The 27,609-nt window shown below is 44.7% G+C and overlaps 1 protein-coding gene across 4 annotated transcripts in view; it reads right to left on the reverse strand.

Annotated features, from left to right (window-relative positions):
- STAB1 (stabilin 1) overlaps positions 1 to 27,609 on the reverse strand; it is a 123,988-nt gene that overhangs the window by 63,159 nt on the left and 33,220 nt on the right. For all 4 annotated transcript variants that reach the window (XM_050957663.1, XM_050957662.1, XM_050957664.1 and 1 more), the window contains 11 exons: positions 22,561 to 22,641; positions 20,873 to 21,031; positions 18,744 to 18,806; positions 15,934 to 16,035; positions 14,277 to 14,363; positions 12,291 to 12,402; positions 11,369 to 11,549; positions 10,946 to 11,039; positions 7,820 to 7,978; positions 5,473 to 5,568; positions 4,907 to 5,002 (listed from right to left, as the gene is read on the reverse strand). In XM_050957663.1, coding sequence (XP_050813620.1) covers positions 4,907 to 5,002; positions 5,473 to 5,568; positions 7,820 to 7,978; positions 10,946 to 11,039; positions 11,369 to 11,549; positions 12,291 to 12,402; positions 14,277 to 14,363; positions 15,934 to 16,035; positions 18,744 to 18,806; positions 20,873 to 21,031; positions 22,561 to 22,641 — 1,230 coding nt within the window. The remainder of the gene's footprint in view (positions 1 to 4,906; positions 5,003 to 5,472; positions 5,569 to 7,819; positions 7,979 to 10,945; positions 11,040 to 11,368; positions 11,550 to 12,290; positions 12,403 to 14,276; positions 14,364 to 15,933; positions 16,036 to 18,743; positions 18,807 to 20,872; positions 21,032 to 22,560; positions 22,642 to 27,609) is intronic.

The raw sequence follows: 27,609 nt of genomic DNA on the forward strand, positions 1-27,609 counted from the left end.
CAAGAGATGGAGCTGAGAGAAAGAGAAAGAGAGGCTGCCCACAGGAGAGAGTTGGAACTCCTGAGGGAGGCCCACCGGCAGGCCCTGGAATTAGAACAGGCTAAGCAGAAGAACGCAGCCGATCCTAGCAACCCTTCGCCAGTTATTGTTCCACATCCCAAGAAATTTCCCACCTACAAGGCAGGTGATGACACTGAGGCCTTCCTAGAAAATTTTGAAAGGACCTGCCTTGGGTATAACATCCCTGAAGACCAGTACATGATAGAAATGAGGCCACAGCTCAGTGGGCCCTTAGCAGAGGTGGCGGCTGAAATGCCTAAGGAGAACATAAACGACTATAAACTTTTTCAAATCAAGGCCAGATACAGAATGGGGATAACACCTGAACAGGCCAGTCGGCGGTTCAGAGCCCTAAAATGGAAACCAGATGTGTCATTTCCCCGACACGCCTACCACATTGCAAAGAATTATGAAGCCTGGATATCAGGAGCCAATGTTAAATCTCTGGACGACATGCACCTCCTAATACAATTGGAGCAGATCTTAGAGGGTGTTCCTGAGGAAATCGAAAGGTCTATCCTAGATGGGAAGCCCAAAACTGTAACTGAGGCGGGGGAGATTGGAGCCAGATGGGTGGACGTGGCAGAAAAGAAAAGAGCTACTATCAAGGGGAGCGAATATCACAGGGGGCACGCTGACAATAAACCCTATCACCGAGGGCAACCCAGAACCCCACCTACAACCCAAGAAAAGCTGCCAACTCCCTATTCTCTCACCTCACCAATCTCCAGTAACCCACCTCAACCCAGTGACCAGTCAGCTGGGCGATGCTTCAAGTGTAATGAACTGGGACATATAAAGGCCAACTGCCCCAAGAACCCCAACTGAGTGCAGTTCATTATATCTCCATCACTCCAAAGATCCCCAGGCCCAGATGCCTCTCAAATACCCTCGGAGCAAAGGGAAATTTTGAGAGTGGGTGGAAAGAAGGTTATCGCGTGGAGAGACACGGGGGCACAAGTGTCAGCTATCCACCAATCCTTAGCGGGCCCCAAATTCATCAACCCAAAGGCTCAAGTGACAATTTTCCCCTTCATGTCACAAGCGGTAAACTTGCCTACAGCTAAACTGCCTGTCCAGTACAAAGGCAGGTCAGGAACGTGGACATTTGCAGTCTATGACAATTATCACATCCCCATGCTACTGGGGGAAGACTTGGCCAACCAGGTGAAGCGGGCCAAGAGGGTGGGAATGGTTACACGCAGCCAAGCCAGGCAAACCTCCAGACCCATCCCTGTTCCCGAACCGTCCACAGAGGCCCCGTCTGTGTTTGCAGAGACCCAGACAAAGGTAGTGGACCCGGATTCTCTACCAATGACTGTAACAGCCACAGTACTTCCAGTCCCAGACCCGGACCTGGAAACGAAACCAGCACCAGAACCATTGCCAGCACTGACGCCAGCGCTTGCAACCGCGTCTTCAACCCCAAAGCCAGAGGGCGCCAGTGAGCCTGAACTGGCAGAAGCAGCAGACCACCATACCCAAGAGGCTCAGCCAGAGCCTGAAATACCACCTGGTCCACCACCGGAGAGCGGTTCACCAGCCACGAAAACAACCCCATCACCTACATCACTTCCCGAGGGACTAAGCCCAAGTCCACAGTCTAAGGAGGAACTGGTGTCTCCAGCCTCCAGGAAACAGTTCCAGACTGAGCAGGAAGCAGATGACAGCCTTCAAAAAGCTTGGGCGGCGGCATGGAGCACCCCACCGCTCTTCTAACCGATCCCAGTTTGTTATAGAACAAAGGCTTTTATATAAGGAGACTCTTTCTGGTGGACACCGGGAAGACTGGCATCCACAAAAACAGTTGGTAGTTCCAACTAAGTACCGGGGGAAGCTCTTAAGCTTGGCCCATGATCTTCCCAGTGGCCATGCTGGGGTGAACAGAACCAAAGACAGGTTGGGTAAGTCCTTCCACTGGGAGGGGATGGGCAAGGATGTTGCCAAGTATGTCCGGTCTTGTGAGGTGTGCCAAAAAGTGGGAAAGCCCCAAGACCAGGCCAAGGCCCCTCTCCAGCCATTCCCCATAATAGAGGTCCCATTTCAGCAAGTAGCTATGGATATTCTGGGTCCTTTCTCAAAAAAGACACCCAGAGGAAAGCAGTACATATTGACTTTTGTAGACTTTGCTACCCGATGGCCAGAAACAGTAGCTTTAGGCAACACTAGGGCTAAAACTGTGTGCCAGGCCCTAACAAACATTTTGCCAGGGTAGGTTGGCCCTCCAATATCCTTACGGATTCAGGAACTAATTTCCTGGCAGGGACCATGAAAGAACTGTGGGAAACTCATAGGGTGAATCACTTAGTTGCCACCCCGTACCACCATCAAACCAATGGCCTGGTGGAAAGGTTTAATGGAACTTTGGGGGCCATGATATGTAAATTCGTGAATGAACATTCCAATGACTAGGATCTTGTGTTGCAGCAGTTGCTCTTTGCTTACAGAGCTGTACCACATCCCAGTTTAGGGTTCTCACCGTTTGAGCTTGTGTATGGCCACAAGGTTAAGGGGCCATTACAGTTGGTGAAGCAGCAATCGGAGAGGTTTACGCCTTCTCCAGGGACTAATATTCTGGACTTTGTAACCAACCTACAAAGCACCCTCCGACACTCTTTAGCCCTTGCTAAAGAGAACCTAAAGAATGCTCAGGAAGAGCAAAAGGCCTGGTATGATAGACATACGAGAGAGCATTCCTTCAAGGTAGGAGACCAGGTTATGGTCTTAAAGGCCCAACAGGCCCATAAAATGGAAGCATCATGGGAAGGGCCATTCACGGTCCAAGAGTGCCTAGGAGCTGTTAACTACCTCATAGCATTTCCCAATTCTTCCCTAAAGCCCCGAGTGTACCACATTAATTCTCTCAAGCCCTTTTATTACAGAGACTTACAGGTATGTCAGTTCACAGCCCAGGGAGGAGATGACGCTGAGTGGCCTGACGGTGTCTACGATAAAGGGAAAAGTAACGGTGGCGTGGGAGAGGTGACCCTCTCCACAACCGGGAAAGGTCTGCAGTTGCAAAGATCAAGAAGTTGATGCACTCTCCTGTGAAAGTTCCCTAAAATCAACTGGTTAAAAATTGTCCTTATAATGTGAAAAATCTTGTAGTTTTACTTAAAATGTAAGGATGCATGTGTTTATTGATCTGTTTATTTTGAAGTTCTAGGGAGAAATCACTGCCAGTGTGGTTCCACACTGTCAGCGACTTGGGGGGCGTGTCATAAACAGATAAGAAAAGTTAATAGCACAGAAGTACTTTATATCTCTTTGACTGTAAAGGGTTAACAAGTTCAGTAAGCCTGGCTGTCACCTGACCAGAGGACCAATCAGAGGACAGGATACTTTCAAATCTTGAGGGAGGGAAGTTTTTGTGCTGTGCTGTTAGTTTTGGTTGTTGTTCACTCTGGGGGCTCAGAGGGAGCAGATGTGCAACCAGGTTTCTCTCCAATACAGGCTCTTATAAGTTCAGACTAGTGAGTACTAGGTAGATAAAGCGAGTTAGGCTTATGGTTGTTTTATTTGCAAACGTGTATTTGGTTGGAAGGAGTTCAAATGTGCATTTGGCTGAAAGGAGTTCAAATTGGTATTTTGCTGAAAAGATTTTAATTTGTACCTGTATACTTAGGCTGGGAGAGTATTCCCAGTGTCTATAGCTGACAGACCCTGTACCTATTACATTTTAAATTTACAAAGATAACTTTTACTGTTTTTTCTTTCTTTAATTAAAAGATTTTCTTGTTTAAGAACCTAATTGTTTTTTTATTCTGGTGAAACCCCAGGGGACTGGGTCTGGATTCACCAGGGAATTGGTAGGGAGAAAAGAGGGAAGGGGGAGAGAGAGGCTAAATTCTCTCTGTGTTAGGATTACTGTCTCTCTCAGGGAGAATCTGGGAGGGGAAGAGAGAAGGGGGGGGAAGGTGCATTTTCCTCTCTGTTTCAAGATTCAAGGAGTTTGAATCACAGTGATCTTCCAGGGTAACCCAGGGAGGGGAAGGCTGGTAGAGGCAACCGTGAAGGAAAGGGTTTACTTTCCTTGTGTTAAGATCCAGAGGGTCTGGGTCTTGGAGGTCCCCGGGCCAGGTTTTGGGGGGACCAGAGTGTACCAGGCACTGGAATTCCTGGTTGGTGGCAGCGCTACAGGTTCTAAGCTGGTGATTGAGCTTAGAGGGATTCATGCTGGTACCCCATCTTTTGGACGCTAAGGTTCAGAGTGGGGAATTGTACCATGACAGCTATGTATCTGGACCTCCAGAAATTGAACTCAAGTCTGTATGTATATTGATCTTTCAACCAACTCTCTCTTCTTTTTTAATACATTTTAGTTTATTTAATAAGAATTGGCTTTAAGTGTGTAATTTGGGTAAGTTATCATTTGACCTGGGTCTTGGGCTTGGTCCTTTGGGATCGAGAGAACCTCTCTTCTTTTACTGGGGTATCGGTTTTCATAACCAGTCATCCCCATAAGGAGTGGTGCTGGTGGTGATACTGGGAAACTGGAGTTTCTAAGGAAGTTGCTTGTGCGACTTATGGTTAGCCAGTGGGGTAAAACTAAAGTCCTCTCTGTTTGGCTGGTTTGGTGTGCCTTAATAATAAAGGACACCCAGCTCTGAGCTGTAACTGCCCTGCTCTAAACAATTTGTCCTGTATTGATACTCTCAGTTGTATTCTATCAAAGGCAGCATCGTTACACCTCTCGAGGTCCCTTCCAGTCCTATGAGTCAAACCAGCAGCTATCGTCACCTGCAGATTATAGCATGAGCTGGTTCAGCTACTGCAAAAAAAAAAAAAAAAAACAACAACCTTTTTTCTTTGAATTAAAAGAGAATAATATTCATTTTCTTCCTACCTTTAATACATCTCCATAACATGTAAGTCCATCTCCCATGTAACCAGGAGCACAAGCACAGGACCGTTCCCCTCCTCCAAGAGGCTCGCACACAGCCTGTGAGGACAAGAAAACGAAGGATTACTTTGTAATAAAACAGATGGAGCACTGCTCAGTATTAGCCACTCAGGAACCCTGTGGGAACTGATCTCCAGTCTCCCAAATTGCAAGATAGGGCCTTAACTACGATGCCATCCTTCCTTTCATGGTCCCTTACGCTGAAATAGTGTATTCTCACAGTACACCTAAGAAAACCGCCCCCCCACACACATCTTGTAGCACAGCCTTGTAAAACATGGGAGTGTGAGCAAACAAGAAAAACTAATGACCACAAAGCCTTTATGCTTTGTCACAGATAGATGTGATTACTGCACAACAAAGGAAGACATATTGGGCCAGATTATCAGTGGGAGTATATCAACATAGCTCCATTGCAGATAGTAGCACTACACCGAAATGCATCCACTGAGGATCTGGCCCAACATTCTTTCCCATGAAGGATTTTGGAGAATTCCCCAGCTACTCACCAAATCATGGCAACCACCATTGTCCAGCTTGCAGGGATTAATGGATTCACAGTTATAGCCATCACCAGCATAGCCACGCTTGCACATACACTTGCTCTGAAAGTAGAAGAGAGAGGGAGGAGCTTCACTATGGACCTACCCAACTGCACAACTAATGCCGTCCCTCTTTCAATGAGTCTGGGTCAAGATCTACCTTTAAGTTAATTTTAAAAATGATTTTCTTCTCAGTGTTGATAACAGTCCCTGGAAAATCCGAAATGGAAATATTTCTTTACTAAGGGTTTCCCTCTGTTACGATACACACGCTCGTTTGTTATTGTAGCGTTGCTCATAAATATAAAGCACTCCAGCATGCACTAATCTGTTATTGTAGGATCTCTCAGTGTAACACACTGTACCTGAAAGTATCACCCTGTAACCCCCATATTCATCACTGGTATATGATGGTGGCATTTCATACAAAGCATTCCTTGCAAGGTATCATATGAAAGGTCACGAGATGCTGAAATTCACTATTCTGTCAAAATGTGTGTATCATCATTGTATATGAAGTGATAAATTTTGCTGTATGGTTGTTATTGAAATATGCTGCGAGTTTGGGAGATGCCCACTGCTAGCTCTCCAGTGACAACAAAGGTGGTGACCCACACCCAAAAATACATTAAGTGACCATTAAGAGCCATTGACCAGCAGGGGAATTGCAAACAGGAGATTTACAATTCTGTGAGAGACAGTTGCGCAAGCACCACACAATGAGGATTGCTCAACTCTATGACTCAGTTGCACAAGCACCACACAATAGCGAATTGCTCAACTCTGACTCATCAAGGGCTACCAGGACATGTCTGGACCAGAATCTTTCTTGTGACATGAATTGAGAGTAGAAAATATGGGACCGTGACATCATGAGACCATCTCTCTCCTCCCCCACCTACACTGAAGGCAACAAGAACACTGGGAAGACAAAGATTTTGAACTGAGGAGACTGTCCCAGGAAACTGACAAGGAAATTCAGCCTGTGTATTAAGAACTGTAACTTACCTGCAACATCCAGTGCAGTGAGAAAAGCTGTCTGATTCAACTTTTGCTTAGTTTGATAAAATTTAGAATTTAGCCTGTGATTTAACTTTTATTTCTTAGGTAACCACCTTTGTCCTGTATGTCTGCCACTAATAATCACTTAAAATCTATCTTTCTGTAGTTACTGAACTTATTTTAATGGTTTAGTTTTACCAGTGGGTTTGCCTAAAGTGCTTGAGGAATCTGCTCAGAATACAAAGGTTGGTACATATCCCCCATCCTTTGACAAAATGGTGAACTAATTAATGAGCTTGCATTGTTGAAGTTAAGATCTTGAGCAGTGTACATGATGGTATATTTCTGGGGTGCAAGGCTGGGGACTTGGGAGATTTGCTGGTGTTTCCTTATGTATAGTTCATGAGTGGCTTAGTGAGCGTTCATGCAATTTAGATGGGTGTGTCTCTATATGCTGGTGGCTGAGTGATCACAGCATCTAGAGGGGTTTGCTGTTTGTCACTAGCATTGCACTGAGAGAGCGAGCCCAGGCTGGAAAGTTAAGGGGGTACAGCGGTCCCACAGTTCCAGACTGGACCCCGGGGATCCTGTCAGACTCAGGAATGCTGATTTACTAACTCTTGTTTTAATGAAAAAGAAATTAAAAGACTACCATGGATTTTTCAAACAGATGAGAGAAAAATACAGGCCAAACTATGGGCCTTCCTACCTTGAAGATGGCTAGAGAGACAGGAAATTGCCCAAATGGACGGCCGCTTTAACTGCTGTGGCTATTTGATGTATTTATTATATATTTTAGCACTCCCCAAACCTACCTCCACATATCAGTTGTCTGAAAGCAGAAATTACAGGACACAGGAACCCAGAACTCCCTGTGGCAGGAAAGATCAACAGCCCATGAAGCTGCACTTCTGGCGGTGGCCTACACCTGATGCCTCAGGAGAATAAGCTACCCCATGATGCCCTTGACTAGCTGTGCAATGCTGTGTATGAGGAAGGATGGCTAGAGAGGTGTCTGTGGGGAGCACATTAAATAAAAAAAATAGTTATTAAACGCAGTCCTTGCTATTCAAAGAATTCTCAGGTTTTTATTGGTTACTAGTATTTCATTGAATCATACTGTATAAGGACTAAATTTTGCTGATTTAATGGAAGCCAATTTCTTTCAGACACACCAGCTGAGTAGGCCTTGCTGCTGACATTCCTGGAGCAACAAGAATTGCTGCTCCTAGGAATTGCAGACTGCTACAGTGTGGTGTACATAGCAAGTGTCCATAAATCTCAGCGATGGACCAGTTAGTGCTGAACTTACCTGTCCAGGTCCAACAAAGCTGCAGTCTGCATTCATGTGGCAGTCCCCTCTTGTCTCCAGAACACAGTTATCTATAGCAACACAGGCTTTTCCATCCCCAGTCCAGCCCTTGTTACACTGACAGGTAGCAGTACCAGGGCCTGTACTGGTACATATGGCCTGTGGGGGAGGAGAGAAAGGCAAATTAAACTTAAATGAAAACAAATTAAAATAAAACCCTTGATAATGGGAAACCTTCCCAGGAAGTAATATAATGAACTGGCTAATAAACATGTTTAACAGTATCTCCCAATTGGGTAGAATCAGAACTGCTCAGTTGTGTCTCATAAGCCCTACACTGCTAAGAGAGATTCACCTTGAGCTCATGCAATAAGAGACGGGTTTTGGAGGTGTTATAAACAGATAGTTAAGGGTTAATGTCTCTTTTACCTGTAAAGGGTTAACAAACAGGGAACCAAACACCTGACCAGGGGACCAACCAGGAGACAAAATACTTTCAAATCTCGGTGGAGGGAAGCCTTTGTTTGTGTTTTTTTTGGGTTTTGCTTTCTCCTCTCTGGGCTCTGAGAGTGACCACACGTACCTACAGGCTCTCTAATCTTCTATTTCAATTTTGTAAGTACAAAGGTAGAAAGGCGGTATAGTCTTCTTATTTGTTTTTCTTTATTTGCAAATGTGTATTTGGCTGGAAGTATTTTAAATTGTATTTCTGCTGGAGGAGGCTGTTTCTCCAATTTCTAGAAGCTGACAGACCCTGTAATATTCCATCTTGAATTTACAGTAATTTTCTTTATTCTTTTTTCTTTTATTAAAAGTTTTGCTTTTAAGACTCGTCTGATTTTTCCCCTTGTTGAGGCTCAAGGGAATTGAGTCTGTACTTAACAGAGAAGGAGAAGGGAGGGGGAGAGAAGGAGGGGAACCCACTTGATTTCTCTGTGTTGTGATTCAAGGAGTTTGAATCACGGTGATCTCCTAGTGTACCCAGGGCGGGAAATATCTGGGAGGAAGAAAGGAGAAGGGGGAATCCCTTTGTTTAGATTCACGGAGCTTGAACCTGTATATCTCTCCAGGAGCCCAGGGAGGGAACACCTGGAGGGGAGGAGGGGGAAGGGAAATGGTTTATTCCCCTTTGTTGTAAGACTCAAGGAATTTGGGTCTTGGGGGTCCCTAGGGAAGGGTTTGGGGGAGACCAGAGTTTATCAGGGACTCTACTCTAAGTCCTGATTGGTGGCAGCACTACAGGATCTAAGCTGGTAATTAAGCTTAGGGGAATTCATGCTAGTACCCATATTTTGGACGCTAAGGTTCAGAATTGGGAATTATACTATGACAGGAGGAGGATGAGAATTTTATTCCTGCTGTTGCTGCAAAGCGCTGAGTACACCATCTGTGTGGTACTCTCTGTCTGTCTAGTGGTGGCTGAGCCGCAGAAAGAGGTTGAGGAGTCTGTTAAAGCCCTGGCTCAGGCCGCAGCAGTCACGTATTTAAGATCCAGAGGACCCAAGTACAAACCTACTGCCAATGACCCAGCCCCTGGACAGTATTACACCTATAGCGGCAAAATCCCAGGAGGCTGCAGATGTGTAACAGCATCATCATAATATCCAGCTGTTATATAGCGCTATTCATCAGCAAATTACAAAAATAATAATAAACAGTTCCTGTAATAGGTGAATGGGTCTTGGAATACCTCTCCCACCTGCTCTGGTACCATCCAATTACCCATGGACAATAGCAGCTGACTGGCTCCCAAAACAGGGTACAATAAACTTGGTTTCCAAAATAATACTGATTATAAACCAACTGGAAGAGAGGCAGAAAGACTTAGCATAGTTTCGGAAAAAAACTCTTTAACCGTTGCAATTCCTTCTGCAACTCTCTACAGTTTCACTCCTACACTTCACCACCCTAACGTGTAACCAGGGACAAATCTCAGAAGTCTGGGTAAGGTGAACAGATGTCCCGATTTTATAGGGATAGTCCTGATATTTGGGCCTTTTTCTTATACAGACTCCTATTATCCTCCCGCCCCGATTTTTCACACTTGCTATCTGGTCACCCTAAGTGTGGGTTTCTATCTAGATATTTAGATAGTCACCATCAATGCAGTATCTGAACATCTTCAAATGAACAATTAAACAGATTCTTGCTCAAACCATCCAGATCTTTAGTTTTGCAAAACTGGGCTGCGAATCATAGGAGAACAGGTGCTCTTGTTAGATTTCATGCACTTCCCATTGCCAGCTAGGCTGAAAATGATGCAGGAGGAACTCCCTCATGATGTTATGGCTTTTCCACTTCTGGCTTCTTTTAGATCTGTGGAATGCAGACTTTTCAACCTCTCCAAAAGACTCCGAATCAGTGAGTGGGCTGGTCTGTTTTTATTGTCTCCAAACACTAGGTCTTGCTTAAAACCTGGGACGGATTCTCTGGGACCTCTCTCTAATTGTTCCAAAGTGTGTGTGTGGGGTGGGGGGGAGGGGAGAAGGGCCAGAAACACTTCCGTGGAGAAATCCTATAGATTTGTATTAATAGGGATGAAACCAAAAGGGTTCTATAGATCATTACTCTAAAATTACATAGGATTTCATAGAGAATGAGACCTTTCCTATAGGTGTTCTGAGCCATCCTATAGAATTCTATACCAGGGACATTAGTCACTATTGAATTAAATAGGATTTTTCCGTAAGGGAGAGGAAGATCTTTCCAGAACATTCCAGCCTGACACAGGCAAAAGAGCTCATAGGTAACAAATCAAAGATCTGAGGCAGCTGGCCCTTCTTAAAGAGACCCATCCTTCATTTGTCCCACTCCCGTCTGCTTTCCCTTTATATGACCTAGATGCATTCCCCACACTGAAGTTTAAAAAACATGATTATGCTTTGCTCTACTGTACCACTGTCCATCCACAGGCATCAGTGTGCTTTACAAACATTAATTCATTATGCCTCACATCGCCACTGGAAGTAAGTGTTGTTTAACCCCATATAACAGAAGGGGAAACTGAGGCATAAGCAGGTCAAATATTGTGTCCTTGGCCATGTGGGAGATCTGGGAACAGATCTATTGAATCCTGGAGCCTCGTTCTCAACAGTAACTAATGTTTCTCCCGTGTTAGCCACTCACATTTTCTGAACAGCCTCCTCGTTCCTGCTTCTTACAAAGATCAATGGGCAGGCAGGAAAATCCATCCCCTTCATAGCCATCAGTACAGATGCACCTTAAAAACCAAGCACAAAAAGATGTGAATTCCCAAGCACAGAACAGCAGCAAGGCAGAGGGTGTCTGCTAGCACTGCCCCTGTTAAAATCAGCAATGAGCATGGACAGAATTGCACATCTTTAACACGGTGAGGACATTCTTTGATGTTGTGATTTCCTGAGGCGTAGATGTCTACGTGATATATGCAACTACATACTAACCAATGCACAGAGCTGGCTACATCTATTTAAATTACTGGAGCCCAACTGTGCAAGCTGTTCTACAAACACGCACAGCAACACAGCCCTTGCCCCAGTGTACCCCGTCCCCTACTATGTACATAATAACCTTGCTGTGTTGTTGAGACTGCAGACTGCGTTCCGGTGACAATACTGAGATGCAGTTGGGCCACAGTTCTGAGAAGTCCTGTCACAGAATTCTCCTGTATAGCCATCCTTACATGAACGGGACTGGCACTTTCCCTTGCTGCCCGGCCTGTTATCACAAATTCCATGGATGCAACCGCAATCTGTCAAACGCATGGAGAAGAATCAGTTGCCTGGTCAGTTGGCAAACTCCTGCAGAGAGAGCACCTTCTAGATTTTCAAATTTCTCTTGCAATCTTTTCTCAAACCAAATGATTGTCAGATTAATTCTCAATTCTTAGAAGTCACTTGGGAGATATTTCTGCTTTTCCTGAAAATATGCTTAACTGAGCAGATCCTCATCTGGCATAAGTCAATGTAGCTCCATTGATTTCAAGGCAGTCACATTAATTTACATCAACCAAGGATGTGGCAAAATGTTCTCATCTTATGAGTAAAGGGCTGGGGAGGGGGGAGCTAATGGAAATGGACATTCAAAAGCCATCAGAGTTATACCCTATCTGGGGTTGGTAAGCAAGGATGACAGCATTTTATCTTCAGTCATTGGACTCCAGGCCCTCAGAGCACTTAGAGATAGGAAAGATTTATTGGTTCATTCCCCCTGACAGAGCTGGATCCAAACACTTTCAAACACTGCTGGGGGGATTCCAAAATCTGGATCTGAATTTTTCAGTTGAGCCCATCTCCATCTGCCAGACATTGATCTGTGCTTTGTCTACTCCAGCATGAAATGACCCAAATGAAGGGCCTAACTTGTGAAACTAGTCCATAGAGCTCCTTGTTAGGAAAGGGTCCATGCCTACATTCCCCCACCCACTTTGCTCAGTTTACTGCCTTGTATTTCCTGTTACCCATCAGGGTTGCTTTCTTGAGGAATTACAGACCTTCATCACAGTTCTCCCCATGCTTGTTTGGGTTTGAGCAGATGTGGCAGGCTATTCCTTTGAAACCCTCAAAGCAGAGACAGTTGCCGTTCCCTTGCATTCCATCACTACACTGGAAGGAACGCAAAAAGAAAACTGACGTGAACAAGGTGGAGGGAAAATATACCTGACAGAGACATTAATGTCTAGTAAGGAAAACCTCACAGGTTCCAGAAAAGCATGGAGGATTGTAAACCATTTTAGAAGCAAGAAAAAACCACACATGCTAACATGGTTCTGGTAACCAGAAGCAAAGAAGCTGAACATTAAAATGGTAGTTAAATTGAGATAGCAGCTGAAAGTTCAGATGTTTATTCAGACCTCTTGGGTCTGCAAAACTGGGCTGGAAATGTCATATGAACACACACACGACTTTTTGGAGCGTCTGCTTTTGGTCCCAGCTGCAGGCAGGAAGCACATGCAAAGTGGAAGAGAAAAACAGACCAATTTCTTTCAAATATCAGAAAAGATTCAGCTCAAGTTTTGGATGAAGTTTCAAGTCTGCTTCTACTTTATGTAAACCGGGTGACCTGTGTCCAGTGGGAATAGGATGAGTGTGTAGTGATGACGTGAGTTATTTCCCGTACATTCAGAATAAAAACAAAAAATGTTGGTAGTGGTAACAGAAAATACTGCATAGGAGTCAGTTCCAACAGAGTTAGTGCCAAACCAAATGCCTTGTAATGTTTTGTATTTGAGCCCCAGAGTTACACACTGACAAATACCATTTGGAATTGCAGCACATGAGCACACATTGTTCTTCCCATGGGTTTGGCTCTGAGGGTTATTTTGTTCAGAAGGATCAGCCCTGAATATATATTAATACATAGCCTTGATCGAGTCTTCTTCCACAAGAGAGAAAAGTTATCCCTGCCTATTGTATGTCACACTGTGATATCTGTCATGTACCCAGATTTACACTGTTATTGTGAAAAAATATGCTCAATGAATAAAACATTATAGTGAGATTTGAAAGCACAACAGCCTGGAAATGTTAAGTTTAGTTCCAACAGCAGCCATAACTTGCCTTGCAAATACAACATGTAGTACTTCACTTCTGTGCAGGGCATTAACAACTTGTATACATTCACATGTGCATGTAATGTGAGTTAGTTATGAGTGGTAGCTATTGGACTAGGGTGACCAAATGAGAGGAAGAAAATATCGGGACACATTGCGGGGGCAGGGGGAGGTCCACCGGCAGATAAAAAAAAAAAAAAGAGTACCGCAAAATATCCGGACAGATTGCGTCCCAACCAAACATCAGTCAGGACGCGGGACAAACACTTCAATATCGGGATGGTACCGATTTTATCGGGACATCTGGTTACCCTATATTGGACACATTTTGCTCCGAGTTACAATGGTATAAATCCTAGAAGAGGCATTAATCTCAGTACAAGACATTTTGTTGTGCGTAGCTATGATTTTGTTTTCTATCTCCAGGAGACAAAAAGAAATGCCTCGCTGCCCATCTGTAAGATTGTCTGTCTTTAATTTTCTCACAAGCCTGCCAGACAGGCAGACTTCTCACATTTAAAGGTATAGTATACAGAAATCAATAACTATGTACAGCACAGACACTGTCCTTACTTTCTCTAGACTGTAAATGATGCCTCTTGTCAGGAGAGAAAGAGGCAGAGAAAGAAAGAAGCAAAGACAAGATACAGCCACCCTTTAAGATGGAAAGCAAGAGTAACAGAATTAAGATTATGTCCTTCCCATCCTTTGTCTATACCCAAGTTTTGTGTGTTCTGTTTCTTTGGCCTTTGCAAAGTTGAGCACAAGACACTGATAATTTCCATGTTTGGTGCAAAGAATGTGAATTCTTGGTAAACACTGCCAATTGGATGCAGATAACCAAACTCCCCAGCTTCCCATTAGGAGTTCGAAAAGGCTAGTATAATCCAACCACGGGTCCAACATAGTGGGTTCTGGTGCACTTACATTCCCTCTGCCATAGCATGGAGTGGAGAATCCACCAGGGCATGGCATGCAGTCAGGACCAAAGAATCCTTTGCAACACCCAGGTTTCTGAAAAAGACATAACATTGGTACACCGTGTGGAGAATCTTAGTGTATTAAACACCATACAACACGTATTTGGTCTGAACTCAGATTTTTTCTCTTGTTCCTCTCAGTGCTCAGACTACAGATCTGCCATTCTCCATTTCCAATATTAAATTCAGCTCTTCCACTGGCGGTGGATTAATCAAAAGGACTATTTGACCTGGATTCTCAACTATGCCTCCAATATCCCCCACACCTTGATTACGCCCCCTAGCAACACCCTCTTACGATATCCAACCAGGTTTTTTTTTCCCCTAGCAAAACCTACTTCCCTCCCCTCCTGCCCATGAGCTGGATTTTGAGGCCTTGTGTTTTTGATTGTTCTGGACCATGTCTGCCCTTTGTCCATCCTTGCCAAAAGCTGCATCATTTCACAAGGTCATACGTCCACGTGTACGCTTGGCTCCCTGATGTCTGATCACTTGCAAGCACCATGACAGTTCTAGCCAGGACGAGGCTGTTTCCCAAAACACCTGATAGGGTTTCAACAACAGGATACGATCCCTCTGCAAGCTTAGCGTGCACTCTCTAACTGCACTCTGCTTCCTTTGAGACATGCATGGCGCTCTGTGACAGAAGTTGTAAATACCATGCTCTCTGCTACGGTGTTTCCTCCACCACAGCCTGTCACATTCAAGGTGGCTCGTGTAGATTTAGCCACGCAGCTTCAATCTGCACTTAACCGGCAGGTCATGCAGATCAATCCTCACGTTTTGCTAAATATTTACCCCTAGGAGGGAACTTGCCCAATTAGTGCAATCCACCCCTAGTCCAGTGACAGGACACAGGCTATAGATACACTTTGAGCAGGGGGTGTGATTCTCATCTCAAAGAGACATACTCACACTAGATCTGATTGAGTTAGCATGCTAAAAATAGCATACCCACAGCAGCATGAGCAGTAGAAGCTAGCTGCCCTGAATATGTATCTATGGCTTCAGCTGGGTGTGCACTGGGGACAGCTAGCCCTTCCCACTGCTGGCGCTGCTGCGGCTACACACAATTTTTAGCATGTTAACTGGATCAGTGCTAGTGCGGGTTTGTCTCCTTGAGCTGGGACTCACACTCCTGGCATGAAGTATATCCATACCTTTAGGATACGTCTATCCTGCAGTTGGGAGATGTGACGGAAGCTTGTTTAGACATATCTGAGCTAGCTCTGACATGGATGAGCCAGTGACAAAAGCAATGAAGCCACAGTAGCATGGGAGGTGGTCACTGACCTGAGTACGTACCCAGGGGTCTGGGTGGGTGGATCTAGCTGTGCCATCACCCATGCTTCATGGCTATTTTTACTCAAGTTAGATTAGCTCAAAGCTAGCTCTGGTACGTCTACATATGCTGCAATCAGACCTCCCAACTGCAGGGTAAACATACCCTTAGTGTGGGAGCACTTCCTCCTCCCTGCCACTTGTACTCCAATTGGGTACCACTCGGTTCAAGGCAAAACATTTTCCTCTAGCCAAGCCAGGAGATGCCAAATAAAGCTCCCTTGAATTAGAATGTGCCCATGGATACTGTACATCACACTTACCAGAATGGTTTGATTGCAGTACCGGGCACAGCCCTTCTTCAGGACATTCAAGCCTAATGGATCATGGACGTAGACACATTCACTTGGATAGATCTCCTGAGCCTTCAGAAACGAAACAAGTCATTAGCACAACAGCTATGTTTATGCTTTCTCCCTGCCCCTTGCTGCAAAGGCTAACTGTCTAGCATTGAGCTGAGGAAGTTCATGAAAGTGTCAAGGTGAACTAGATATCATTATGGAGACCTTATTGTACTGGAAGGCATACAACTGCTTCCTCTGCCTCACAAGAGTCCATAAATCAGACCCTAGCGATGGCCATCTGTTCTGATCACACAGCTCGTGCTAAGTCAGAACAATGCAGTTACTGAAAAACTGGGTCACAAACAAGTCTCTATATTGTTTGGTTAACAAGCCAACAATGCACATGATGGGAGCAAGTTAACTTGCTAGCACTCCCATAAAGAGAAAGAGATGAGAGATGGAAATAATCACTGGGGTAACTCTAGTGACTTCAGAGGAATTGTTCTATGGACTAACTTAGCCCCACAATGCCTCTAACTTCACCAGTTACTGTTAGAGTGCAAACTCAGGGCCAAAGTTTTCAGAAGTTACTAGTGAGTTTGGGTGGCTCCATTTTTAGATGTCCAAATTGAGATACCTAAAAGGGGCTTTTCTGAAAATCAGATCCCTTCAAGGTCTCAGAATGTGGGCACCTAAATACTAAGCCACCGAAAATCACTTACTAGTTTTGAAAATCTTAGCCAAGCACTTTGTATCTTGGGAGCAAAACCTGCCCACAGCAGCATGACTGTTTCTGATGGTCTTTGTCCATAGCTGGGAAGCAAGATGCTGCTGTCTCACAGCAGGAGAAAGATGATAGCTGTTGGAGACTGTGGGTAACATTTTCTTCAAGTTTATTTTAAAAAAGTTTAACAGTTCAAAACCGAAACAGAAAGGTTTAGTTTCTAGGCTGAAAAAAAGGTTTTGTTCGACTCAAAACAAATATGTTTTTCAACTTTTCAGTATGGCCGGCACCCTGAAAAATCAAGACAAGAGCTGTACAAATAATGAAGTCCCTAAGTCATTTTTAAATGAAATAGGGTCTTTAGATTATCTCAACGTATATTTTTCTTGTTTTCTTAGAGTGCCCAGTCTGAGATTGGTCTCATATCCTTAACTCTTACAAAATTAACTCTAGTGGGAGTTGGACTGAGTAAGGACTGCAGGATTTGTCCCTCTACTAGGAGCAAAACATTTCACATAGCTGGGACTAGGTAGAAGGCAGAATGCATTTGTGACTCAACACACTGGAATCAACAGCAGATCTGATGGGACTGAACTCCATCTTCAACAACAAAACAAGAGCTGACTTCACCTGGCAGGAACATCCACCAGCGACACCCAAGCAGCAACCACTTCCAGCCTGCTTCAGATAAACTCTAGCCACTCTGTCAGTCAGAGCCATGTGTGGACTCATCTCAGCCTGGCAGACTCAACATGTGCCAATCAGGCTGTCTGAACCAAAAGTGAGCCCACCAAGAATTGGGCTAGACAAGTGAGTCACTGCACAACAGGTTTGCTGCATCTTTCCAGTGACCAAGATACAACATGTGCATGTTCCCACTAGAGCAGTGGTTTTCAAACTTATTTCCTGGTGACCTAACTGAAGAAGAATGTTGATGCTCACGATCCAATGGAGCTGGGGATGAGGGTTTGGGGTGTAGGAGGTGGCTCAGGGCTGTGGCAGAGGGTTAGGGAGCGGGGGTGAGGGCTGTGGCCAGGAATGCGGGGTTTGGAGTGTGGGAAGGGGCTCTGGGCTAGGGGTTGCGGTGCAGGAGGGGCTCCCGGCTCTGGGCCTGGGTATAGGCTCTGGGGTGGGGCCAGGGATAAGAAGTTTGGGGTGCAGGAGAGGGCTCCGGGTTTGCGGGAGGCCAGGGCTGGGACAGAGGGACAAGGTGTGGGAGGGGTCAGGGCTCTAAGATGGGAGTGTGGGCTCTGGGGTGGAGCCAGGGATAAAGGCTCCAGGTCTGGTGGGGGGCTCCGGGTTTGGGGAGAAGCTTAGGTCTGGGGCAGGAGATTGGGGCGTGCGGCCAATGGAAATGCGGAGCCAGTGCTCGGGCAGGGGCAGTGTGCGGACCTCCTGTCTATGAGCTGGACCTGATGCTGGCTGCTTCCAGGGTGCAGCACAGCGTCAGAACCGGTAGAGGGAACTACTAGTTTTTACTGGCTGGTCGCCATGGATCCTGGGTGCTGAGCAAGGCAAACCAGTGCCTTGCATTCTGCGACCCAGTACTGGGTCACAACCTGAACTTTGAAAACCACTATACTATAGGAACAACAACATGGTTTTGGTAGAATCAAGGTTAGTGATTCCTTTGAGTGGCAGTTGATTAGCTCGTTGAAAAGGGCAGGATGACAATGGTTGGGCTTCAAGATCTGGCTGGTAGTAAAGATTCTGCCTCTGGTGGAGTCAGGGTGTTAAAAGTCTAGTTTCACTTAACACACACAATGCTTCATGTCACTCCAGTGATCAGGTTCTGCACACTTCAGAAACAAAGGCAGCATAGACCAGTGGATTAAGCCTTGGACTAGGACCAAGGAGACCTGGGTTACACTCCTGGCTTTGTCACTGACTTGCTTTGTGACATTGAGCAAGTCACTTCCCCTCACTGTGCCTCAGTTCCCCCTCCCACTCGTCGTCTGTCTTGTCTATTTAGATTGTAAGCTCTTTGAGTTATCAGCACTCTTACTATATATCTGTACAGTGTCTAGTACAATGGGTGCTATTATAATACAAACAAAGTATTTACCATTTTTGTGCTGTGAGGAGGGCAAACGCTGGTGTTCAGGGCCCCACAATCAACACAAGAGCCCTGTTATAAAACCAAGAGAATAAAAGTCCTTCCTATGAGAGTATTTGCATTTATACACACTCAAACATAACCCCATTTTATGCTCATACATGAAGAACAATACAGAAATATTGCTTATGACACCATTTTTTGGGCCATAATAAGAAATATGACCAAAGAAGTTTTAAGAAGTAAAGGTTGAGGAACAAGGTGAGTTTTTCATTTAAAGAAAAAATGTTTCCCAGATAATTACTGTGGGTATTGCCCACATCTCAAAGTGCTGGTTTTTACACAGGTACATCTCTGTGAGATGAGGACAAACCAGTTAGGGTTTTGGCTAGCAGATACTGTTTGTAGCTGTGTTGGAAGCTGTGATTTGCAGTTAATGCTTTAGGTCTCACGACATCCAGAAGTATTGTGGACTCTTATGTCACTTCTGGGCTATTACTGGGGCACACAAGTGGACCTCAGACCTGTGATGGGCCCCACTGGCTTCAGTGGAGCTCTGTGAAACATACACATGAACTAGCTCTGGCCCAAATGTGGGACAGTGTGTGTGAAAAATACCCAGAATAAGCTCCTTCCTTCAGTGTAAATGACTCTTTCTGTAGCCTCAGTGCAGTGAGTCTTCATTTTAGATGTAAATAATTTTCAACAATAGAAGTGACGGGGCACCAAATTGTGTGGAACATAGGGAATTTGGGACGAAAATGAGGGATGCTGGAGAGATTTGCTGTGTGAGAGGAGGGAGATGCATGCCTTTCATTGTAGGATCAGCACTTGCTGCGTCTCTATGTTTTCCTGCAGTGACTTCAACAGGACAGCAGCCAGCCTCTTTGAAAAAGTGCCATCAGTAGGCATTGCAAAGCCAAAGGGCATTTGAAAAGATTTAGTTTGCATAAATAAATAAATATGATTCGGCTTTTACAGCAACAAAATAGCTGTGACTGAGCGGAAGCTCTTCCTGCTTCCCAGTCCAAACTAATAGGAGACAGACGTTCAGAGTCAGGTGATCAGGCATTATCAAACTGGTTGGTAGCTCTGGTATAAACAGGAAGGACTGCATCTCAAACAATTCCCAAATAGCAGCCCTCTGAAGAGCTCAACACCTTTCTGAATCATGGATATCTTGGGTAGGAGGAAAAAAGTGCTGCTCTAAGTCTTTTGCCAAAAAAGCAAAACAAAACCCAACCCTAAGAGAAAACAGCTGACTTCCCAGCAAGGTGGTGTGGAAGCGTTAGCAGAAGAAATGCTCACAGCACATACACTGGCTAGCTATGGAGGCAGTCTAGTGCCAGGGATCATAATGGGGGTGAATTTTATTCACAGTGTGAGAATACACAGACACATCTTCTGTGCTCAAATATAGTCTATCTTAGGTTTTTCTATAGCACGCTGTAGTGGGGAGCTGCCCTACTCCTGGAGAACAGAGGTTAAAAGCAGCCAAGCTAGGCTGATTGGGGAAGCAGCCACATCTGTGGCCAGCTCCAATCCGGGCCCAGCTGGCCTTATAAGAGGGCTGGGGGCCAGGAGCTGGAGGAGTCTCACTCCAGCCCTGGAGTGGGAAGGGCTAGCTGCCTGGGAGCAAGGTATCTGAGGTGGAGCAGTGTTGGGGAAGGGCAATAGGAGCTTGGTAGCTCCAGCCTGGTAAACCCTGAGGCTGAGGCCTTGTTGAAGGCCTACAAAGGTACTGGGGCTACAGAGGTGCAGCCTGGGGATAGGCAGAGGCAGCAGTCCAACCCCCTTGCCAACGATGAGTGGCCATTACAAACTGCAGTCTGCCCCAGGGAGTGGGGGTTAGATGATGACTGGCAGTAGCCACTGAGGCAAGGTGTGTTTGAGGGCTGGAGGGTCCCCCGGGAGGGGAGACCCGGAGTGTGGGGGTACTGCTAGTCAGAACCCTGAGGTAAAGGGCACTGGGGTTTGGGAGGGACACAGGGCCTGCAGTAGGTGAGACATCAGCCTGCAGAGGGCGCTCCATATGCTGGAGAGCTAATTTCCGAGACGACCAGCAGGAGGTGCCACGTTGGTGAGTCTTCACCTTGCTACATATCCACTGGGGGAAAGAATGGAAAAACTTGACTTACTGCTATGATTTTGTGCTGTTCTTCATTGCACCTCTGAGGCAGAATGGGAATTATTGAAGGAGGAATGAAGATGCCATCCAAGGTATGAATGATACCATTTGATGCCACAATGTCCCTCTTGTTTAAAGGAATCCCAGAATCATCCAACAGAATTCTCCCCTGTTCAAAAAAAAACCCAAAACAAAATCAATACCCTAAGTCATTCCCACTCAAACAATGTAAGGAGAAATGCTGGTAAATTACAATAGGCAGTCTCTTCAATATCAGCTACACAATATCCATCTTTCCTAGTGGAAATCATGCATGGGACAGGAGGGGAGAATGCATAATAGCTTTAAAGAAATCTAGTTTATTAAGCAGAAGACATAGCAGAGTTGGCCTGAGTCACAAAGTCCTGTTCCAGTGTGATGGTGCATCCCATAAGGCTTCGTGGAAATATGCTTATTAATGTATATACATGACATAACTGGAATATGTTTTATACTACATATGCCATGTAATATCTCTATAAAGGTTATGATCTACTGAATCTATTCATCCTATTTGTATGCATGTGTCATTGTTGTATTCGAAGTTATAAATATTGGCTGTATACTTGCTTGATTTCTAAGTAGCCTTAGTAAAGCATTTGGCCAGCTTCTTGAGAAAGGAATGTGCAAATTAAGTGCCCAATGAAGAAACACTTAAAGGACAATGAATCTTGGAAAGCTCCAATCCACATAAGAAGTCTACCTGAGGACGTTCAGGGTAGCATGTAAACAATGGCTGCTGCCTGTAACTGGGTCATGCATGGACATGTAACTCCAAAACACCATCTTGGAGCTGGACTTTGCATAGGAGAGAGGAGGGGGTCTCCACCCACAAGAGAGTCTACTTAAACCCCTGGGAGACCCCTCCATTTTGTCTTCAGCTGGCTAAAGAGATAACCTCTCCACCCCTAAGGATACCTGAAAGAAACTGGAACAAAGGACAGTAACTACAAAGGATGTGAGTGATTCTTGGACCCAGACTAGAAGGAGACTAGTCTGTAAAAGGAAGCTTACTGGAACACCGAGGGTGAGATTTCATCTGTATTCAGTTTTCTTACTGTATTAAGATTCAGACTCGCGTGTTTTATTTTATTTTACTTGGTAATTCACTTTGTTCTGTCTCTTACTACTTGGAACCACTTCAATCCTACTTTCTGTATTTAATAAAATAACTTTGTACTTATTTATTAACCCAGAGTATGTATTAATACCGGGGGGGGCGGCGGTGTGGCAAACAGCTGTGCATATCTCTCTGTGTTATAAAGGGCAAACAATTTATGAGTTTACCCTGTATAAGCTTTATAAAGGATAAAATTGATTTATTTGGAGTTCGGATCCCATTGGGAGTTGGGCACCTGAGTGTTAAAGACAGGAACACTTCTGTTAGCTGCTTTCAGTTGAGTCTGCAGCTTTGGGGCACATGGTTCAGACCCTGGATCTGTGTTGGAGCAGACTGGCGTGTCTGGCTCAACAAGACAGGGTGCTGGCTTCCCAAGCTGGCAGGGAAATCAGGGGCAGAAGTAGTCTTAGAACATCAGTTGGCAGCCCCAAGGGGTTTCTGTGATCCCGACTGTCACATCCAGAACCAAACTGTCCCAAAGTTTTGAGTGTTTATATTTTGGGTTTGGTTTCAGCCCATATCTAGCATGTGGCACTTACATTCTCAGTGATATTGATGGTAAGTATCTGGTTTGCCATGGTTATAATCTGTGGCATTGTTATCAGCTTCTCTACAGTCACCTGAAATATATATACAAAAAGGAGACAATGCTATGAAAAACAAACTGGAGGAGGAGAGAGAGCTGTATATATTTCAGAATCACTACACATTCTCTCCCTAAACCAGCTTTAAAAAGTTGACTAATATTTAAACTTTCCTCTGCAAAATACACATGACTAAGGCTATGATTTAGTCATAGGAATTTTTAATAAATGTCATCGACAGAACATGGGCAATCAACAAAAATTCACGGCCTGTGACCTCTCCATGACTTGTACTATAAATACACCTGCCTAAACCTTTGGGTGGGGGGTTCCAAGGGCTGCTGCTGGAGGGGTGTGTCATAAACAGATAGCTAAGGGTTAATGTCTCTTTCACCTAAAAAAGGGTTAACAAGCAGTGACCTAAAACACCTGACCAGAGGACCAATCAGAAAACAAGATTTTTTTCAAATCTGGGTGGAGGGAAGTTTTGGGTGTGAGTTCTTTGTTTTTTGTCTTGTGTCTGTGCCCTCTTGGCTCTGAGAGTGATTTTTCTATCTCCTGGCTTTCTAATCTTCTGTTTCCAAGTTGTAAGTACAAAGATAGTAAGACAATAGGTTTATATTGTTTTTTTTTGTATTTACATGTGTGTAGTTGCTGGAGTGTTTTGAATTGTATTCTTTTTGGATAAGGCTGTTTATTCACCTTTTTTTTCTTAAGCAATTGACCCTGTATATTTTCACCTTATACAGAGACTATTTTTAATGTATTTTTCTTTCTTTTTATAAAGCTTTCTTTTTAAGACCTGTTGGAGTTTTTCTTTAGTGGTGACTCCAGGGAATTGAGTCTGCAGCTCACCAGGGAATTGGTGGGAGGAAGAAGTCAGGGGGGAAATATCTTTGTGTTAGATTTACTAAGCCTGACTTTGCATACCCTCTGGGTGAGGGCGGGAGAGAGATTAGCTCTCTCCGGTACTTGTGTTTCCAGGACTGGAAGCAGGGAATCTCCTAGGGTCGTCCAGGGAGGGGAGCCTGGGAGGAAGTAACCAGGAAACAAGGAGAGGAGGTTATTTCCCTTTGTTGTAAGACTCAAGGCATCTGAGTCTGAGGGTCCCCCAGGGAAGGTTTTGGGGAGACCACAGTGAGCTAGGCACTGTATAAATCCCTGGCTGGTGGTAGTGTTATCAGGTCCAAGCTGGTAACTAAGCTTGGAGGTTTTCATGCTAACACCCATATTTTGGATGCTAAGGCCCAGATCTGGGAAAAAATGTTATGACAGGGTGTGGTGGGGGGTACCTTTTGGGGGCCTGCTGTTTGTGGGGGGGAATGGCCCAGAGCCAGACTCAACCTTTCTGGACTAGCGTACCCCTTTCAGGACTCTGATTTGTCTTGAGTACCTCCAAGTTTCACCTCCCTTAAAAACTACTTGCTTACAAAATCAGACAAAAAAAATACAAAAGTGGCACAGCACACTTACTGAAAAATTGCTGACCCTCTCATTTTTACCCTATAATTATAAATCAACTAGAATATAAATATTGTACTTACATTTCAGTGTACAGTATATAGACCAGTATAAACCAGTCATTGTCTGTATGACCTTTTAGTTTATACTGACTTTGCTAGTGCTTTTTATGTAGGCTGTTGTAAAACTAGGCAAATATCTAGATGAGCTGATGTACCCCCGAAAGACCTCTGCGTACCCCTGGTTGAGAACCACTGATCTAGAGTATGTTTGCAAAACATAGCAATAATTGCCTTCCCTGAACAGAGAGATCAGGCTGCTGTAGCACAAATCATGTTGGAAAATGGTTGTCATTTGCACACTTCTGTTCTTAACCTGGACAGCTTTATAAAAAGTAGAGAATAAAGGGAGATAGCTAAGAACCTCACATTAACAGCTCACCTATGATATAAATCAACACTTTTTGTGTCTACAGGATCAGATAACTAAAAGTAAACTCACATCAAGGAATTAGGTACTGATCAAAAGCCAGTGAAGTCAATGGAAGTTCTCTCATTGACTTGTACATGCTTTGGACCAGGCCTTATCTGAGATGATGAAATATGAGTGTTAGTTGTGCTGGACACAAACAAAAAAAACAATAAAGAAAAAACACAAACAAAAGGGAGTATGTTCTCACCAGATGAAATTCACCCCCATGCAGAGCACTAGCACAAGGTCTGTGCACCATGTAAGCACTATATAGTAACTAAATACAGCCTTTCCACTAAATCTGGTCCTTCTTTTTGCTAACCTGAAAGATAACACTATAACTAATACACATTTATTTAAGCAATTATACTGTTACTTAGAATCTTAATTTTTACATTTTTTTTCATGTCAAATTGATGAATTTCCTATCTCCTAGATCAGGGCGGGCAAACTTTTTGGCCTGAGGTCTGCATCAGGTTTCGGAAATTTGTATGGAGGGCCGGTTAGGGGAGGCTGTGCCTCCGCAAACAGCCAGACATAGCCCAGCCTCCGTGCCCATCCACCCCCTACCCTGCTACCTGTCCCCTGACCACGTGGAACCCCTGCCCCTGACTGTCCCCCGCCACCCCATCCAACCTCTCCTCTCATTCCTGACTGCCCCCTGAGACTCCTACCCCCATGCTACCCCTCGTTCCCTGCCCTCTGACCGCCCCAACCCCTAGCCACCCCCCAGCCCCTGACCACCACCCTGAACTCCTCTGCCCCTTACTGTGCTGCCCGGAGCACTGGTGACTGGCGGTGACCCAGCTGGAGACAGCCATGTACCGCACAGCACAGAGCACCAGGTCAGGCCCCGGCTCTGTAGCTGTGCTGCCCCAGAAGCTCACAGCCCTGACACCCAGGGCATTGCACCGGGGGGGAGCTGAGGCTGCGCAGGAGGAAGAACAGCAGGGGAGGGTTGGGGGAAGCTGGCTTCATAGGCCAGGAGCTCAGGGGCTGGGCAGGAGGGTCCTGTGGGCCACAGTTTACCCAAATCTGTCCTAGATGGTTAACTTCTTGCTTGTGATTTGTTTCATGCTGCATTTGGACAGAAATTGGAATTCATTAAAAAATGCATAAAAACAGCATTTAAACATTTTTTTATTAGTTAAATAAAACTCTTAAATGTGCTGGATACATAAGAAAAATGTTTGACAATGTTTTGCTCTTAAAACTAAGTTAGCTAGTGAATTGAACTGATTGTTTCTGGACATCGTGTCCTGCATGTTTTTAGAACCGGTAGATCTCATCTGCTCACACCTTGTTTTACTCATAGATTGGCAGAGGAAAAGAAGCTTTTTCGACTCCCAATCTGTTTCCTCAACTGACATTTAGAAAAATGTCAACACCAGCATTTGCTCCATTGTAAAGACTGAAAATACAATACCTGACACTGTGACATACTTAAACCCTGACCCAACATCAAAAATTAAAGATTCTAAATATTATATAATATATAATATAAACTCACTGATTCTAAATATAATTTAAAAAACAGCTCCCTTTAACTCATTACAATTTGAGGAGGGCTTATTAATGTAGCATTTTTATCTATTATAATTATTTTAACAGACTATAGTAAATTTAGGCCTCAATATAGGTAGCACTGATTTTAAATTTAATTTTAAAATAGGTTGATTTTTTTAAAAAGAAGAATCTATTTAATTTTTTTTATTTCTGTAAAATCAGATATTTTGAGCCTTGATGATTCAAGCACTGGTTGCCAATAGCTACGATTCAGAATGGTCAAAAAGTTACCACAGACTGGCAGCCATTCAGTGGCCTATGTGCAATGAATTTGGTGGATCTCAGTCCAGTTTCTAGTGGGCAGGTGTCCATAGCACAAAATTCATTAACAAAACTGGTATTAACTGGTTCCTTTGTTGGCAATCTCAGCAAATATGCCTAATCTAGAAACTAAACACAAATACTCCTATTCTTTTTAAGTGGGCCTGGAGGCTGAACTCCTGCCAGGTCAAGATTGAGGCATGTTGGAGTGGATATGCCACTATCTGTGCTCTACCAGTTATGTGGGTAGAGGGCTCCAGAACTGGCAATCTGACACCTTTCACAAGTCCCAAATTACATGTAAAAACATCTAGAACAGAAAGGAAAAAGGCCTGGATCTTTTGGTAATATTAGACTACACAAGTGTGATGGAGTAGGAACTGTCTGTGTGGGGGATGGGAGAGCAGGGAGTGAGTTTAGGTGAGGGACAGGACCTGGACCTGTAACCTGAGCCAGGCAGGGGGGAGGGGGACTAAACACCTTTGCCAGGGAAGCTGGACAAAGGAGGGGAGCCTGCTAGAGAGGGTTTGGGCAGTTTCAGTTTTGGGCTGGGTAGTGGAATTCAGGTAATCCCAAGCTGGGATCCAAGCACCCTGAACCCCCAGAAGGACCTGATTGAGGGGTCGTGGTTGTGCCTACAAGCTCTGCTGTAGACTGCGTTCCTGTTGTCCAACAAACCTTCTGTTTTACTGGCTGGCTGAGAGTCACTGAGAGTCCCAGGAAGAGGGGTGCAAGGCCTGACTCCCCCATACTCCGTGATAACAAGGGAATGCATTACACGACAGTCATCCTTAGTATGAATCCACTAATTTCAATGCATTTAACACCAGGGGTGAATTTGACCCAAAAAGGACCAACATATTGCTCTTAACATTGCCTTATTTATAAATCTTAATGGCAAACTTTGGAAATTCCTAATTAACCTTTTGAAAATGAAGGAAAAAACCAACCATTTGTGTCTCATAGGTTTGTTTGGAGTAATAGTTTCATTTTAATGATAGTGTTAAAGAAAACAACCCGCTCTCTCTCCCTCTCAACCCCCCCTTCCCACCTCCCCGCTGCTGCCCAAGAAACTAAGGGCTTTATCATTAGGGCCCTGATCCAGCCAAGCACTTAGACACGATTAACTTTAAGCATGTGAGTAGACCCATTGAAGTCAGTGGGATGTCAAACGCTTTTCTGCCTCAGGGCCTCTGTCACATCTCTCTCTTCCTCTGTGGGAAGCCTAAGCCCTGAAGAGGTAGC

The sequence above is a fragment of the Gopherus flavomarginatus genome, chromosome 6 (genome assembly GCF_025201925.1).
Source record: "Gopherus flavomarginatus isolate rGopFla2 chromosome 6, rGopFla2.mat.asm, whole genome shotgun sequence".
Classification (NCBI taxonomy): Eukaryota; Metazoa; Chordata; order Testudines; family Testudinidae; genus Gopherus; species Gopherus flavomarginatus.